The sequence below is a fragment of the Eimeria acervulina genome, genomic scaffold (assembly GCF_000499425.1).
Source record: "Eimeria acervulina Houghton genomic scaffold, Eah_scaff63, whole genome shotgun sequence".
Classification (NCBI taxonomy): domain Eukaryota; phylum Apicomplexa; class Conoidasida; order Eucoccidiorida; family Eimeriidae; genus Eimeria; species Eimeria acervulina.
Window position 1 is genome coordinate 79,376 of NW_013549681.1, and position 11,183 is coordinate 90,558.

Consider the following 11,183-nt stretch of genomic DNA (forward strand, 5'->3'; position numbering starts at 1 on the left):
AGCTAGCAGAGACAGGCAGAGGTAGAACAATAACCAAGTGAGGAGAGACAAGACAAGCAGAAAGCGGAAGACGCGAAGGCAAATAGTTAGACAGACAGAGAGAGATACAGAGGAGACAACATAAGGACAAGCATTTACAAGCAAATAAAGACAGAAGCAGACTGAGACATGACGATATAAATATATATGAGGGCGAGACATAACCCCCGGTAACCGAAGAGGCGCGGAGCTTCCTGTTCTCCTGTCTTTATTGCTGTCTCAAATAGATATTGAATAAAGATAAATAGATGCCTAGCAAAATGAATTTTGCTGCTGTTGTTGCTGCTACTGCTGCTGCAGCAGCGTGCACAGCGGCTTGAGCGGGGGGTGGGCATACCGCATATAAAGACTTCATAGAAATTTCGTGGTTAAACTGGAGGATATGAGGAGGCTTTGCCGGTTCCTATATATATTTTATTAGTTTTTTTGTTGTATAAACTATTTAAAAACAACATGTCTTCTTTGTAAAGCATATATTTCTTACTGGCTTCCTCTGGTGACGAAGGCGATCGCTGCAGGGGTCTGGAGGGCCCTTGAGTTCGTTGTAGTTCTAGCTGGGTTTTGCTGAGTGTACTGCTGAAAAAGGAACTAAAAATAGAATAAAAACAAAGAGATTAATTTAAAAACAAGATTGAATAAATATAAATTTCATTTAGAAACATATCTATATATTATATATTATACGCGCATACCGTCGAGCCTGCAGACGTTGCTCCAACAGCACCAGCCGACCGGTGGCCTGCCCATTGCTGTAGATGTCTATCTTCTTCATAAAAATCGGAGAACTTGTTTTAATTATTCAAGATTCCAATAAAAATAGTTTAAAACATCTGTAATGAAGTAAAATAAAGTAATTTTCTTGTTTTCTTATAACGTTTATACAACGCATATGCCTCAGCTACAAGCCTGTTCTTCGCTTGAGGTCTACCGAGCGCTGGAGGGCCTTACAGCTTTCTACAGGTTGCTGCGCATATTGATTGCTTAATATTTTCTTCTTTTTACTCTTTTGCAGATTTATTTTAGTTTAATTGATTTGTTTTGAACCCGAAATACTCGCTTCAGCACCCCGCCCGCGCAGCCGTAGGGGTATACATACAGAGGAAAACAGAGACAAGCCCAACGCGAGAGACAGCTGCAGCAAAACCTTCTCTCTGCTACTTCCAGGTGTATCTACAGCTTACTACTCCGCTTTAATTCATCAAGACAACAAGATCAGCAGAGGAAGTAAGCGTTCAGACAACAATACACTTCTTCAACCTTCAACACGGCTCAGGAGTATGTGTACGTACACCTGAGGCCTTAATCCAACGCACACAACAACTCATCTAGTCTTTACTTCTTAATACACAAGATTAAATGCACAAAGAAGTTGCTTGAGGGCCCACTCAGTACAGAACCAGTGCACCGAAAGAAAGAGTTAGTTTTCCTTTGCAGCTTCCTTACACCTAAATATATCTTCATCTCAACAGTCTGCAAACTTAACAATAAATAGGCAGTCATAGACACCCCAAAATCTGCCCGAACCCCCAGGGGGAAACCCCTAGAAAAGAATCTACTGAAGACTGGCGTCTTTCTTCAGTTATTACACTTACTGCGCTTGGTGCATTTGCTGCATTTGCTGCGTTTGTTGCTGCAGTTGAGTCTGAGATGAAAGGAAGCCATAGGGATGGCATCTACAGCAACGTGGGGGGCCCCCAGGGGCCCCTCCCCTTCGGCGGTATGATGCATCTACCACAGCATCTGCAGCCGTTTCTTTCAAATGCTGCCTCGCCCCCTCGTATGCCTCTAAATATGCCTATGAGGCTCCCCAGCGGGAGGGCCCTCTACCAGCAGCAGCAGCAGCAACAGCAGCAACAGCAGCAACAGCAGCAGCAGCAGGGAGTAGGAGGAGCTCCTACTGCGGGCTACCTCTCGGGGCATCTTCCAGTATGTGGCTGGGACACCAATGGTCAGCCCATCGTCTTAAGAATGGCGCATGAGGCAGCAAAGCAGCAGCAGCAGCAGCAACAGCAGCAACAGCAGCAGCAGCAGCAACAGCAGCAGCAGCAGCAGCAGCAGCAACTGCTGCAACAGGGAGTTCCTTTTCATGCAGATAGAGCCACGAAGCCTCTGGGGCCCCCTTCCTTGGAGACAGTTGGCTGCTGGGGGCCTCCTCTTCGGCCTTTAGGGGCACCTCTGCTGCCTCACAAGCTGCTCAGTTCTAGGGGCCCCCCATCTGTATGTTTGCTAACATCTACTCAGAAGAATCTGCAGCAGCATCAGCAGCTGCAGCAGATGCACCCGGGTGTTTTGCAGCAATCTCTCTTTAGGGGCTTTGGTTCTGCTGGGGGTGTCTACGCCTGTCCCTCCTCTACGGAGGTCTTGTGGCAAGGTGGAGACAAAGTGCAGCAGCAGCAGCAGCAGCAGCTACTGCAGCAGCAGCAGCAGCAGCAGCAGGTGCTGCAGCGGCAACGACAAACGCTGCAGCAGCATCAGTTGCTGCAGCAACAGCAAATGCTGCGAAGGCAGCACCAGGTCATGCAGCAGCGGCAGCTGGTGCAGCAGCAGCAGCAGCACCACAGCTGCCTTCAGCCCCAGGCTGTTACCAATGAGTTGCAAAGGCCCTTCAAGGAGGCCTTCTCAGCTGCAACAGCAGCGGCTGCAGCAAACGCGCAACAACAACAGCAGCAGCAGCAGCAGAAGCAGCAGCAGAAGCCGTTTGGCGCCCTCCAAAATGAATGCTCAGACCCAAGTTGGTCTGCAAAGGGTCCCTCACGCGAAGCAGAATTGAATGGTGAATTGCCCGCTGCAGCAGCAGCTGCTGCTGCTGCTGCTGCTTCTGCTGCAGTCCCTTCTGTCTCTGCTGCAGTAAAGAGACACAACCCTCCAAATCTGTGGCAAGCACAGGAGACAGCTGCTCTCTTCATATCAAATGCCTGCATAGGTCAGCCGCCTTCTTGTCGTTCTTCTCAAGGGGGCCCCCGTGGGGGCCCCCAGGGGGTTTCCTTAGGGCCCCCAGATGCCTCAGGGGTCCCACTGGGGAACCCCTTGGGGGCCCCTCTGGGGACCCCATTGGGAGCCCCTCGGGGGGCCCCTCTGGGGGCCCCATTGGGGGCCCCTGGTATTGGGTGGAGCCGCGCGTCTACTGGCTCAACTCTGTTAAGGGGACGAGAGACAGCACAAAGAGCTAGGGAAGCAAATGCAGCAGAAGGAGACAGGGGGTATCGGTGTTTGTCTGTAGCGGCAAGAGGAGAGAAAGATGAAGAGAAGAGACAGAGATGTTCCTTAAAGGGGCCCCTCAAAGGACAGGAAGCCCCCAGTTGGAGCCCCAATAGCAGAGATATATCTTTTGTCTCTACAGCAGCTTTCTCTGCGCGCGATAGCAGCGACAGAGAAGAGACAGCTGCAAAGGAGGGACTGAAAAAACAGCTCTCATCTGCTGCTACTGGTACTGCTGCTGATGCAGAGCTGCTTGAAGAGGGTGCCGCGAAGGAGGCGGAGACACAGGCGGAGACAGAGACTGAGACAGAGAGAGGGGAGAAAGAAGGGAAGCATAAGACAGAAGACAGCAGCGAAGAGACACTTGAGTTTAACTCTGTAGGGGAGGCAGATGCAGAACAAATGCAGCAAGAGACGCAAACAGAGACAGAAGAGAGATACATCAAGGTGCTGGTCCCCAGGTATATAGAATGGAGAGAGCAGCAGCAACAGCAGCAGCAGCAGCTAGCCGAACTCGCTAGTGTTGCTACAGATCCAGAGCTGCAGCAGCAGCAGGGCGAGCAGCAGGAAGACGAAGAGGAGACATGTCCAGATGAAGATGAGACAGAAGGAGACTGCTTGTGGGCGGAAGACTTTGTAATAAATACCTCAGCAGAAGGCTTACTTCGTGAAGTTGTTGTTAATACAAAACAATGCAGAGCAGAGAGGCCCCTAATAAACACTTGCGTAGAAAGACTCGGCTGGATCCGCGACGATCAAACCACAAACAAAGGTTAGGCACCAACTGCAGCAGCAGCAGCAAGAGCAGCACCAACTGCAGCAGCAGCAGTACTAGCAGCAGCAAGAGCAGCAGCAAGAGCAGCGGTAGCAGTAGCAGTACCAGCAGCGGCAATAATATCGGTAGCAGCAGCAGCAGCAATAGTAGCAGCAGCAGCAACAGTAGCAGCAGCAGCAGTAGCAGCAGCGTGAGAAAAGTGATGTACCCGATTTCTTATATGTTTGGAGGTTGTTTTGCTGTCTCTTAGCCTATATACATATATATACATATATATATATATGTATATATATATATATATATATATATATATATATATATATATATATATATATTATGCATATATTGTTTGCGTATTGCGGTGTACGTACACCTCAGGAAACATCATATGGCTGGGTGGTTCGGTGCCGGACTACGACCATCTGCTGTTTGTTCGAAGTGCACAAATAGTAAACCGATTTCCGGGTATGTGGGATATGACAAAGAAACGAATGCTTTCTAAAGTGCTGCATCTTTATCAAGACCTCTTCCCGCACCTCTATGACTTCTCCCCGCCATGCTGGTCCTTCCCTGAAGACAGAGGTTAGATGCTGTTGCTGCTGCTGCTGCTGCTGCTGCTGTTATGTTCTGTTCTTGTTGGTGTTGCTGCTCCTGCTGTTCTTGTTGCTGCTGTTCTTGCTGATGTTGCTGCTGCTGCTGTTCTTTTTGCTGCTGCCGTTCTTGTTGTTCTTGTTGTTCCTGCTGTTGCTGCTGTTCTTGTTGCTGTTGCTGTCGGTGGTGCCGTTGCTTCTGCTGCTCTTGCTGTTCTCGTTGTTCGTCTGGTTGCTGTTCTTCTTGTTGCTTCTGCTGATTTTGCTGCTGCTGTTGCTGCTGGTGCCCAGCTGATGTTTTAAATTAACGTGTCCTGCTGTTGCTGTTCGTGCTGCTGCTGTTACTGGCTGCTGCTGCTGCTGTTGCTGTTATGTGTTGCAGCTCGCATAGAGGAGATACTGCAGAGTTCTAAGTCGGAAACATATATAATAAAACCTGATGGAGGAGCTATGGGTAGCGGCGTGCAGCTCGTATCTCGCCTAAAAGATATAGACAGTGTAATCTGGAGAGGAGAAGGAAGTTACATTATTCAAAAATATATCAGCCACCCGCGCCTTCTTAATAAACGAAAATTCGATCTACGAGTCTATGCTGCAGTCTTCGCCGTTGCAGGCACCCTCAAGGTACATACAAACGCATGCATGCATGCATGCATGCATGCATGCGTTTGATGTTCGTGGTGCTGCATGCGTGCAGGCAGCACCAAGGACCTTTGTCTATCTTGTGCATGCACGTTTGAGCTGCACTATTAAAACTTCCCCTGACTCCAGAGCCCCCCAGGAGCATGCATGCATTTGCTCGTTTGCATGCATATATGCATGCATGCGTGCAGTATTGGAGTGTATTCATGCTTACAGTATTTAAATGCATGCATGTATATATGCCTGCATGCATGCAGTATTGGAGTGTATGCATGCATGCATGCAGTATTGGAGTGTATGCTTGCATGCAGGGAAAAGCTTGCATGCATTGCTTTTTGGGGCTTTGTTTGGGTGCAGGTGTTCGTCTCGCGCGTGGGTATGGCTCGGTTTTGCACGGATGAATATCGTTCTCCCACACGTCGCAATCAAAATAATGCATTTATGCATCTAACAAATTATTCAATAAATAAAGAAAACAAAGAGCTCTTCATCCGCTCTCCAGATATACACAACACCTCCAACAGCAAACGGCTCCTATCCGATGTCTTCAAAGACCTCAAAGCAGAAGGCAAGAAACTCCTGCTGCTGCTGCCGCTGCAGCTTTTGTGGTAGCTGTTGTGCGCTGCTGCTGCTGAGCTTGCCCTTGTTGCTGCTCTTGCTGCCTCCTGTTTTGCTGCTGCTGCTGTTCCAGTTCGTACTCGTGCTGCAGCAGTTGCTGTTTGTTCTAGCAGCTGTTGCTGTAGCGGTTTCTTTGCTTGCCGTCTTCTTCCTTGGTGGTATCTGCTGCTGCAGCTGCTGCTGTCTGCAGCTGCAGCTGTTTGCGGCTGGTTTCGTCTGCTGCTGCTGTCTATTGCTGCTGCATTGTTTGTTTGCTGATGCCGCAGGAGTGGATGTAGATAAGGTGTGGAAGAGTATAAAAGAAATAACAGCAAAGACATTTGTGTGTCTCCAGCCGTGGCTTGAGCTGCGCTATAGGCACGTCTATCAGGGGGAGCAGCAGCAGCAGCAGCAGCAGCAAAGGTCTCGCTGCTTTCAGTTCCTAGGGCTTGATATTCTCTTAGACGCAGATGACAAATGCTGGCTGCTCGAAGTTAATTCAAACCCTTCCCTACGAGTCGACTACTTCGATTGCCAGGTGCCTATCTAGGGTTTAGGGTTTAGGGTTTAGGGTTTACTTTTTTCTAGTGTCTGCTGAAGCATCAGCAGAGAACGTTGAAGCGAGAGGGGTGCGTATATAATTATTTTATTTTATTATTTTGTTTCTCTCTTTGTTTTGCTGCTGCTGCAGGAAGACGGCATCGATCTGCAGCTAGAGAGTGCAATGGACAGAGCTATTAAAGAGCCCGTGCTCAGCGAAGCCCTCGCTATAGCTAGCAAGCTGTTGCTTCCTTCAGAGAAGAAGAAAGGAAAGAGAAAGACAGAAGAACGCACCAATGCAGCAGCAGCAGCAGCAGCAGCAGGAGCAGCAGGAGCAGGAGCAGCAGGAGCAGGAGCAGCAGCAGGAACAGCAGCAGGAAAAGGTACTGCTAGACGGAATACAGCAACTCAGCCTCCTTCTCTGAATAAACCCCAAAAGACTAAGCGTCGAGGCCTACCTGCAGCTGAGCACAAAGGAAAAGACAGCCTTCAAGCACAAACCAACGCGGTGTCTGTACACCACAGCAGCAGCTCATCGGGGCCCGATCAGCAGCAAACTCGTACCCCCCAAATAAATGCTGGAGTAAGTGCTGCTGCTTCTGCTGCTGTTGCTGCTGCTGCTAGTCTCGTTGCTGTTGTTGCTGCTGCTAGTCTCGTTGCTGTTGTTGCTGCTGCAGCAAGCAATTGGAGCCCTACCTGCAGCGGACAGGTGCACGGGTGTAATGCTTTAAGATGTCCCATGCTGTTATATATACTTGTCTTTTTTTGCTATCTCTCTTCCTCTCGAGTGCCCTGGGTGTCTCCTTGTCGTCTATTTTGTCTCCTTTCGCTGCATTTGTTTACTGTCTGTCTCCTGTCTCCTTTGCTTCTCTGCAGCCGCCTCTGCCTATCAAAGATCTGCCGGTTGGGGGGCCCCCAAGAGGCCCCCAGCGCCACCCCACAACTGTGTTGGGATCGTCGGGATCGTCTCCCATGCGACGCTGCGCCTCCCTAGCAGAGACTCGTCGTCTCTCAAGGGATAAACGGAGCCTCCGGAGGTCTTTAAGCACGGAGAGCATAGCAGCAAAAACACCAGCAGCAGCAAGCGACACTGCCTCCTGCACAGCAGCAACCCCAACCCCTGGTGCTGCTGCTGCTGCTGCAAGACAGCCCCGGAAGCCGCAGCCACCGCTAGCACTGCCCAAGGCAGCCACAGCATCTGCTACTGCAACAGCAGCAAAAGGAGCAGCACCAGGAGAGGAAACAGCAGCAGCAAAGACCCCCACAGGTTCCGGTGTGCGGGCGGTTGGTCGTCGTTTGAAGAGCGGGTCTGAGGGGACTGCAAGGCGACCAGCAGCAGCAGCAGCAGCTGCTGCTGCTGCTGCTGCTGCAGGGGATGGCTCTGACTCAGATGGAGGAGACCAAAGGGGCCCCCGAAGCACTGATAAGCAGCTGAAAGACGTCGCTTTTATTGAGATGGAGAAGTGCTTAGAGTGCCTCAATGTATTAGGGTTGCGTGTGCAACGTACTTCTTATCTGTCTCCTCAGCAGCTGCTGCAGCACAACAGCAGCAGCGGCAGCAGAGGTGCTGCAGCAGAGCAGCGAGATAAAATGCATGCAGCTGCAAACACCTATGAACAACAAAGAAGTGCTTCTAGACAAAAACGTCAGGGGCCTTTCAGACCCTTCTTAAGGAAAGACAAACAAATCCCTAAAAAGGGTGCAGCTCTTGTAAAGACAACTTATACAAAATTGCATAGGGTAATTAAAGCACTTCATCTTCGTCTTTTAGTACTGTCTCTTGTTTGCTGCTGATCCTTTTTGTCTCTTCCTTCTACCGCTGGTCTCCCCGTTCTCTCTTCTCTCTTCTGTCTCCTCTCCTTATATATATATTTATATGTCTCCACATATATGTGTGTATTTGAATGTGCGACTATATATACGTATGCAGCAATATCTATATCTATCTATCTATATATATATATATTGATGCATGCGTCGCTATCTTTCTATTTATGTGTCTTGCTGCTGTTTTGGGTCTCTACTGTTTGTCTCTTTTTTTCTCTTATGTCTTTCCTTGCGGTGTATCTGTCTCCTTTGGTCTTTGCTTGTCTCCCTCTGCCTTCTCTTGACACCGCTGTTGCTGTCTCCTTTCTGTTGCAGTTAGAGACAATTTATATAGAGACCTCTGTACTGCTGCTGTTATCTCTGCATATCTCTGTCTCTATCTCTGTCTCTGTCTCTGTCTCTACTTACACTCCCCCCCACTACAAGTATGTGTTTCTTTATTAAGCTGTCTCTGTCTGCGTTTGTTGTTTATATCTTAGGATATACTAAAGCCCTTCCCTGCAGAAGAGCTGCAGCCTCAAGGTTGTTGGCTAGACCTGCAGCAAGAGACAGCAGCATTTGCTGCGGAGACTGAGTTATTTCGTAGAGTGCAATTTTTATTTGAAAGATTAGTCGGGTTCCCTCAGAAGATTTGGTTAGAAAGAAATAGATGGGCGGAGGTCTGCGAGCAAATCAAAGTCTTAGACCTACTACGCAAAGTAAACCCTAAACCCTAAACCCTAAACCCTTGCTTTACCTTCTTCTGCTCATCCTTGCCACTCCGCCGAACTGCTAGAAGCCCATTGTACGCAGCAGCAGCAGCACATGCAGCAGCAGCAATAGCAGCAGCAGCAGCAGCAAGAGTAATAGTTTTTTTTGTTTTGCTTGTGCTGCACCTGTCTCCTCAGGTGTATGTCTCCGCTGCACAGTCTCCATCTCGGCTGTCGCGTGGGGGGACCCCACAACCTCCTTTTACTTCCTTTCGTCCGCCTCCCCCCCCTTTAGCAGCAGGATCAGCAGCAGCAGCAGCAGCAGCAGCAGGGCCTCGCAAGGCAGCACGGTCTGTCTCTGTCTCCCGCAGCGCCAGCGCCTCCTCGCTGCTGCTGCTGCAGGAGACACCTGAGGGGGCAGCAGCAAGACTGGGGGTGGCTCGGGGGCCCCCTGGAAGCCGTCGTGCTGCTGTTTGTCCTGGTAAGCATAACAGCAGCAGCAGCAGCAGTAGCAGCAGCAGTTTCTGCTCGTTGGGGGGCCTCAATCGGAAGAGACGCATGACTTTAGCAGACTTAGACTATCTCTTTCTGCAGCAGCTGCAGCAAATGAGGAGACAGACACAGCTTCAAGACAGCCGCAGGGGTTTAGGGCTGCTGGAGTTCGCCCAGCTGCTGAAGGTGCTGTCGCTGCTGCTGTTTCCGTTCCTGCCTCCCAAGGCATCTCTGCTTGCTGCGCTGCTCTCGGAAGCAAATGTAGTAGAGCAGCAGCAGCAGCAGCAGCAACAGCAGCCGCAGCAGCAACAGGTTGTCTCGCAAGTCGTGGGGGCGCTGCAGCAGGAGCAGCAAAACGTCTCCCCGCTGCAGCGCCAGCCCTCTAAACGTGCCTCAGGCGGCAGCTGCCAAGAAGCAAACCATAAGAAGACAGCAGCAGCAGCAGCAGCAGAAGCAGCAGCAGAAAAAAATGAGAGAAGTGCTGATGCTGCGCGCGAAGAGGGGCCCCGCAACGGCAGCAGCTCAGCCGAGCAGCTGGCGTCTCCTGTTGCTTCCGAAGGGACAGCTGCTACGTCTCAGCAGCAGCAAACGCAGCAGCAGCAGCAGCAGCAGCAGCAGCAGCAAAGCAGCCCCAAGCCATCCCTCCCAGGGACCTCTGCCCGGCCCCTAACACCAGCAGAGGAGACAGCTGCTGTTCTATCGAGGAAAATAGCAGAAGAAGCATCTCAGCTAGAAGTGCTGCAGGAGAATCAGAGACATCTGGAGAGACACCTGCAGCAGCTTACGGAGCTGCGGCAGCAGCAAGCCTCGCGGCAAGCAGCTCTGCTGCAGCAGCGAGATGCAGCAGCAGCAGCAGCAGCAGCAGCAGAGGGGGAGCCTCAGACAGTTCTCAGCATCGCCCGCGCAGACGAAATCTTTAGCCAGCCATGCCAAGGGCCTGACGGTGCCTCGAAATCAACAACAGCAACTGCTGCTGCTGCTGCTGCAGCTGCTGCTGCAGCGAGTGCAGCACTACGTGCCCTCCGTGAAGAAATCAATGCATGCGATGCTCGCACTCAAAGTGCAGCAGAAGAATTAACAAAAACTCTTCAACTCCGAGATGCACTCGCCAGCACCCACCGTCAACATACAGAAGAACTGTCTCGCGTCCGCATGCAGCAAAAGCAGCAGCAGCAGCAGCAGCAGCTGCTGCAGCAGCAACAACTGCAAAAGCAGAAAATGCAGCAGCAGCAGCAAAAGCATCAGCAGCAGCAGCAGCAAACTGAACAGAAGGCTCCTGAGGAGTTGCGGCAGACACCCCAAAAGGCACAGCGCACCAAGGAGCAGGAGAACGGCTCTGCAGCCCCAGCTGCTGCTTCTGCAGCAGCAGCTGCTGCTGCTGCTGCTCCAGAAGGAGCCCTGAATAGCGCTGCGCGCGCTGGTGCTTGTGCGCAATCTGGTGGAGACGATCCCCGGGAGCGGGAGGAGACGATCCCGACATTGAATTCTTGTGTAAAAGGTACATTGTGCTGCACGTTGCAGCAGCAGGAAGGAAGCGAAAGAAAGGAGACAGCAGCAAACATAACAAAGCCTGCAGCAGAGAGAAGTGCTGCTTGGCATGAAGCTGTTTGCTGTGCTTGGCCAGATATACACTCCAAAGACTGGGAAGATGTACCTAAAGAAACTCTTAAAGACAGCCTACAGCTCCTCGTAGACTTCATCGAAATCAGACTTGATCTCTATCACTCAAGCAATCAGTGCGTAGCACGATAATATATATATATAATATATAATATATATATATAATATATATAT

At 50.6% G+C, this 11,183-nt stretch overlaps 1 protein-coding gene across 1 annotated transcript; it reads left to right on the plus strand.

The window, feature by feature from the left end:
• Nucleotides 1-1,686: 1,686 nt before the first annotated feature.
• EAH_00011770 (tubulin-tyrosine ligase family protein, putative) lies at nucleotides 1,687-11,141 on the plus strand (the record flags this gene model as incomplete). The annotated part of the gene is made up of 10 exons (XM_013394815.1): nucleotides 1,687-4,009; nucleotides 4,391-4,594; nucleotides 4,985-5,226; nucleotides 5,602-5,812; nucleotides 6,129-6,334; nucleotides 6,533-6,964; nucleotides 7,258-8,121; nucleotides 8,688-8,906; nucleotides 9,096-10,887; nucleotides 11,014-11,141. 10 exons carry the CDS (start codon nucleotides 1,687-1,689, stop codon nucleotides 11,139-11,141), a joined length of 6,621 nt encoding a protein of 2,206 aa, XP_013250269.1.
• Between the last annotated feature and the right edge of the window lie 42 nt (nucleotides 11,142-11,183).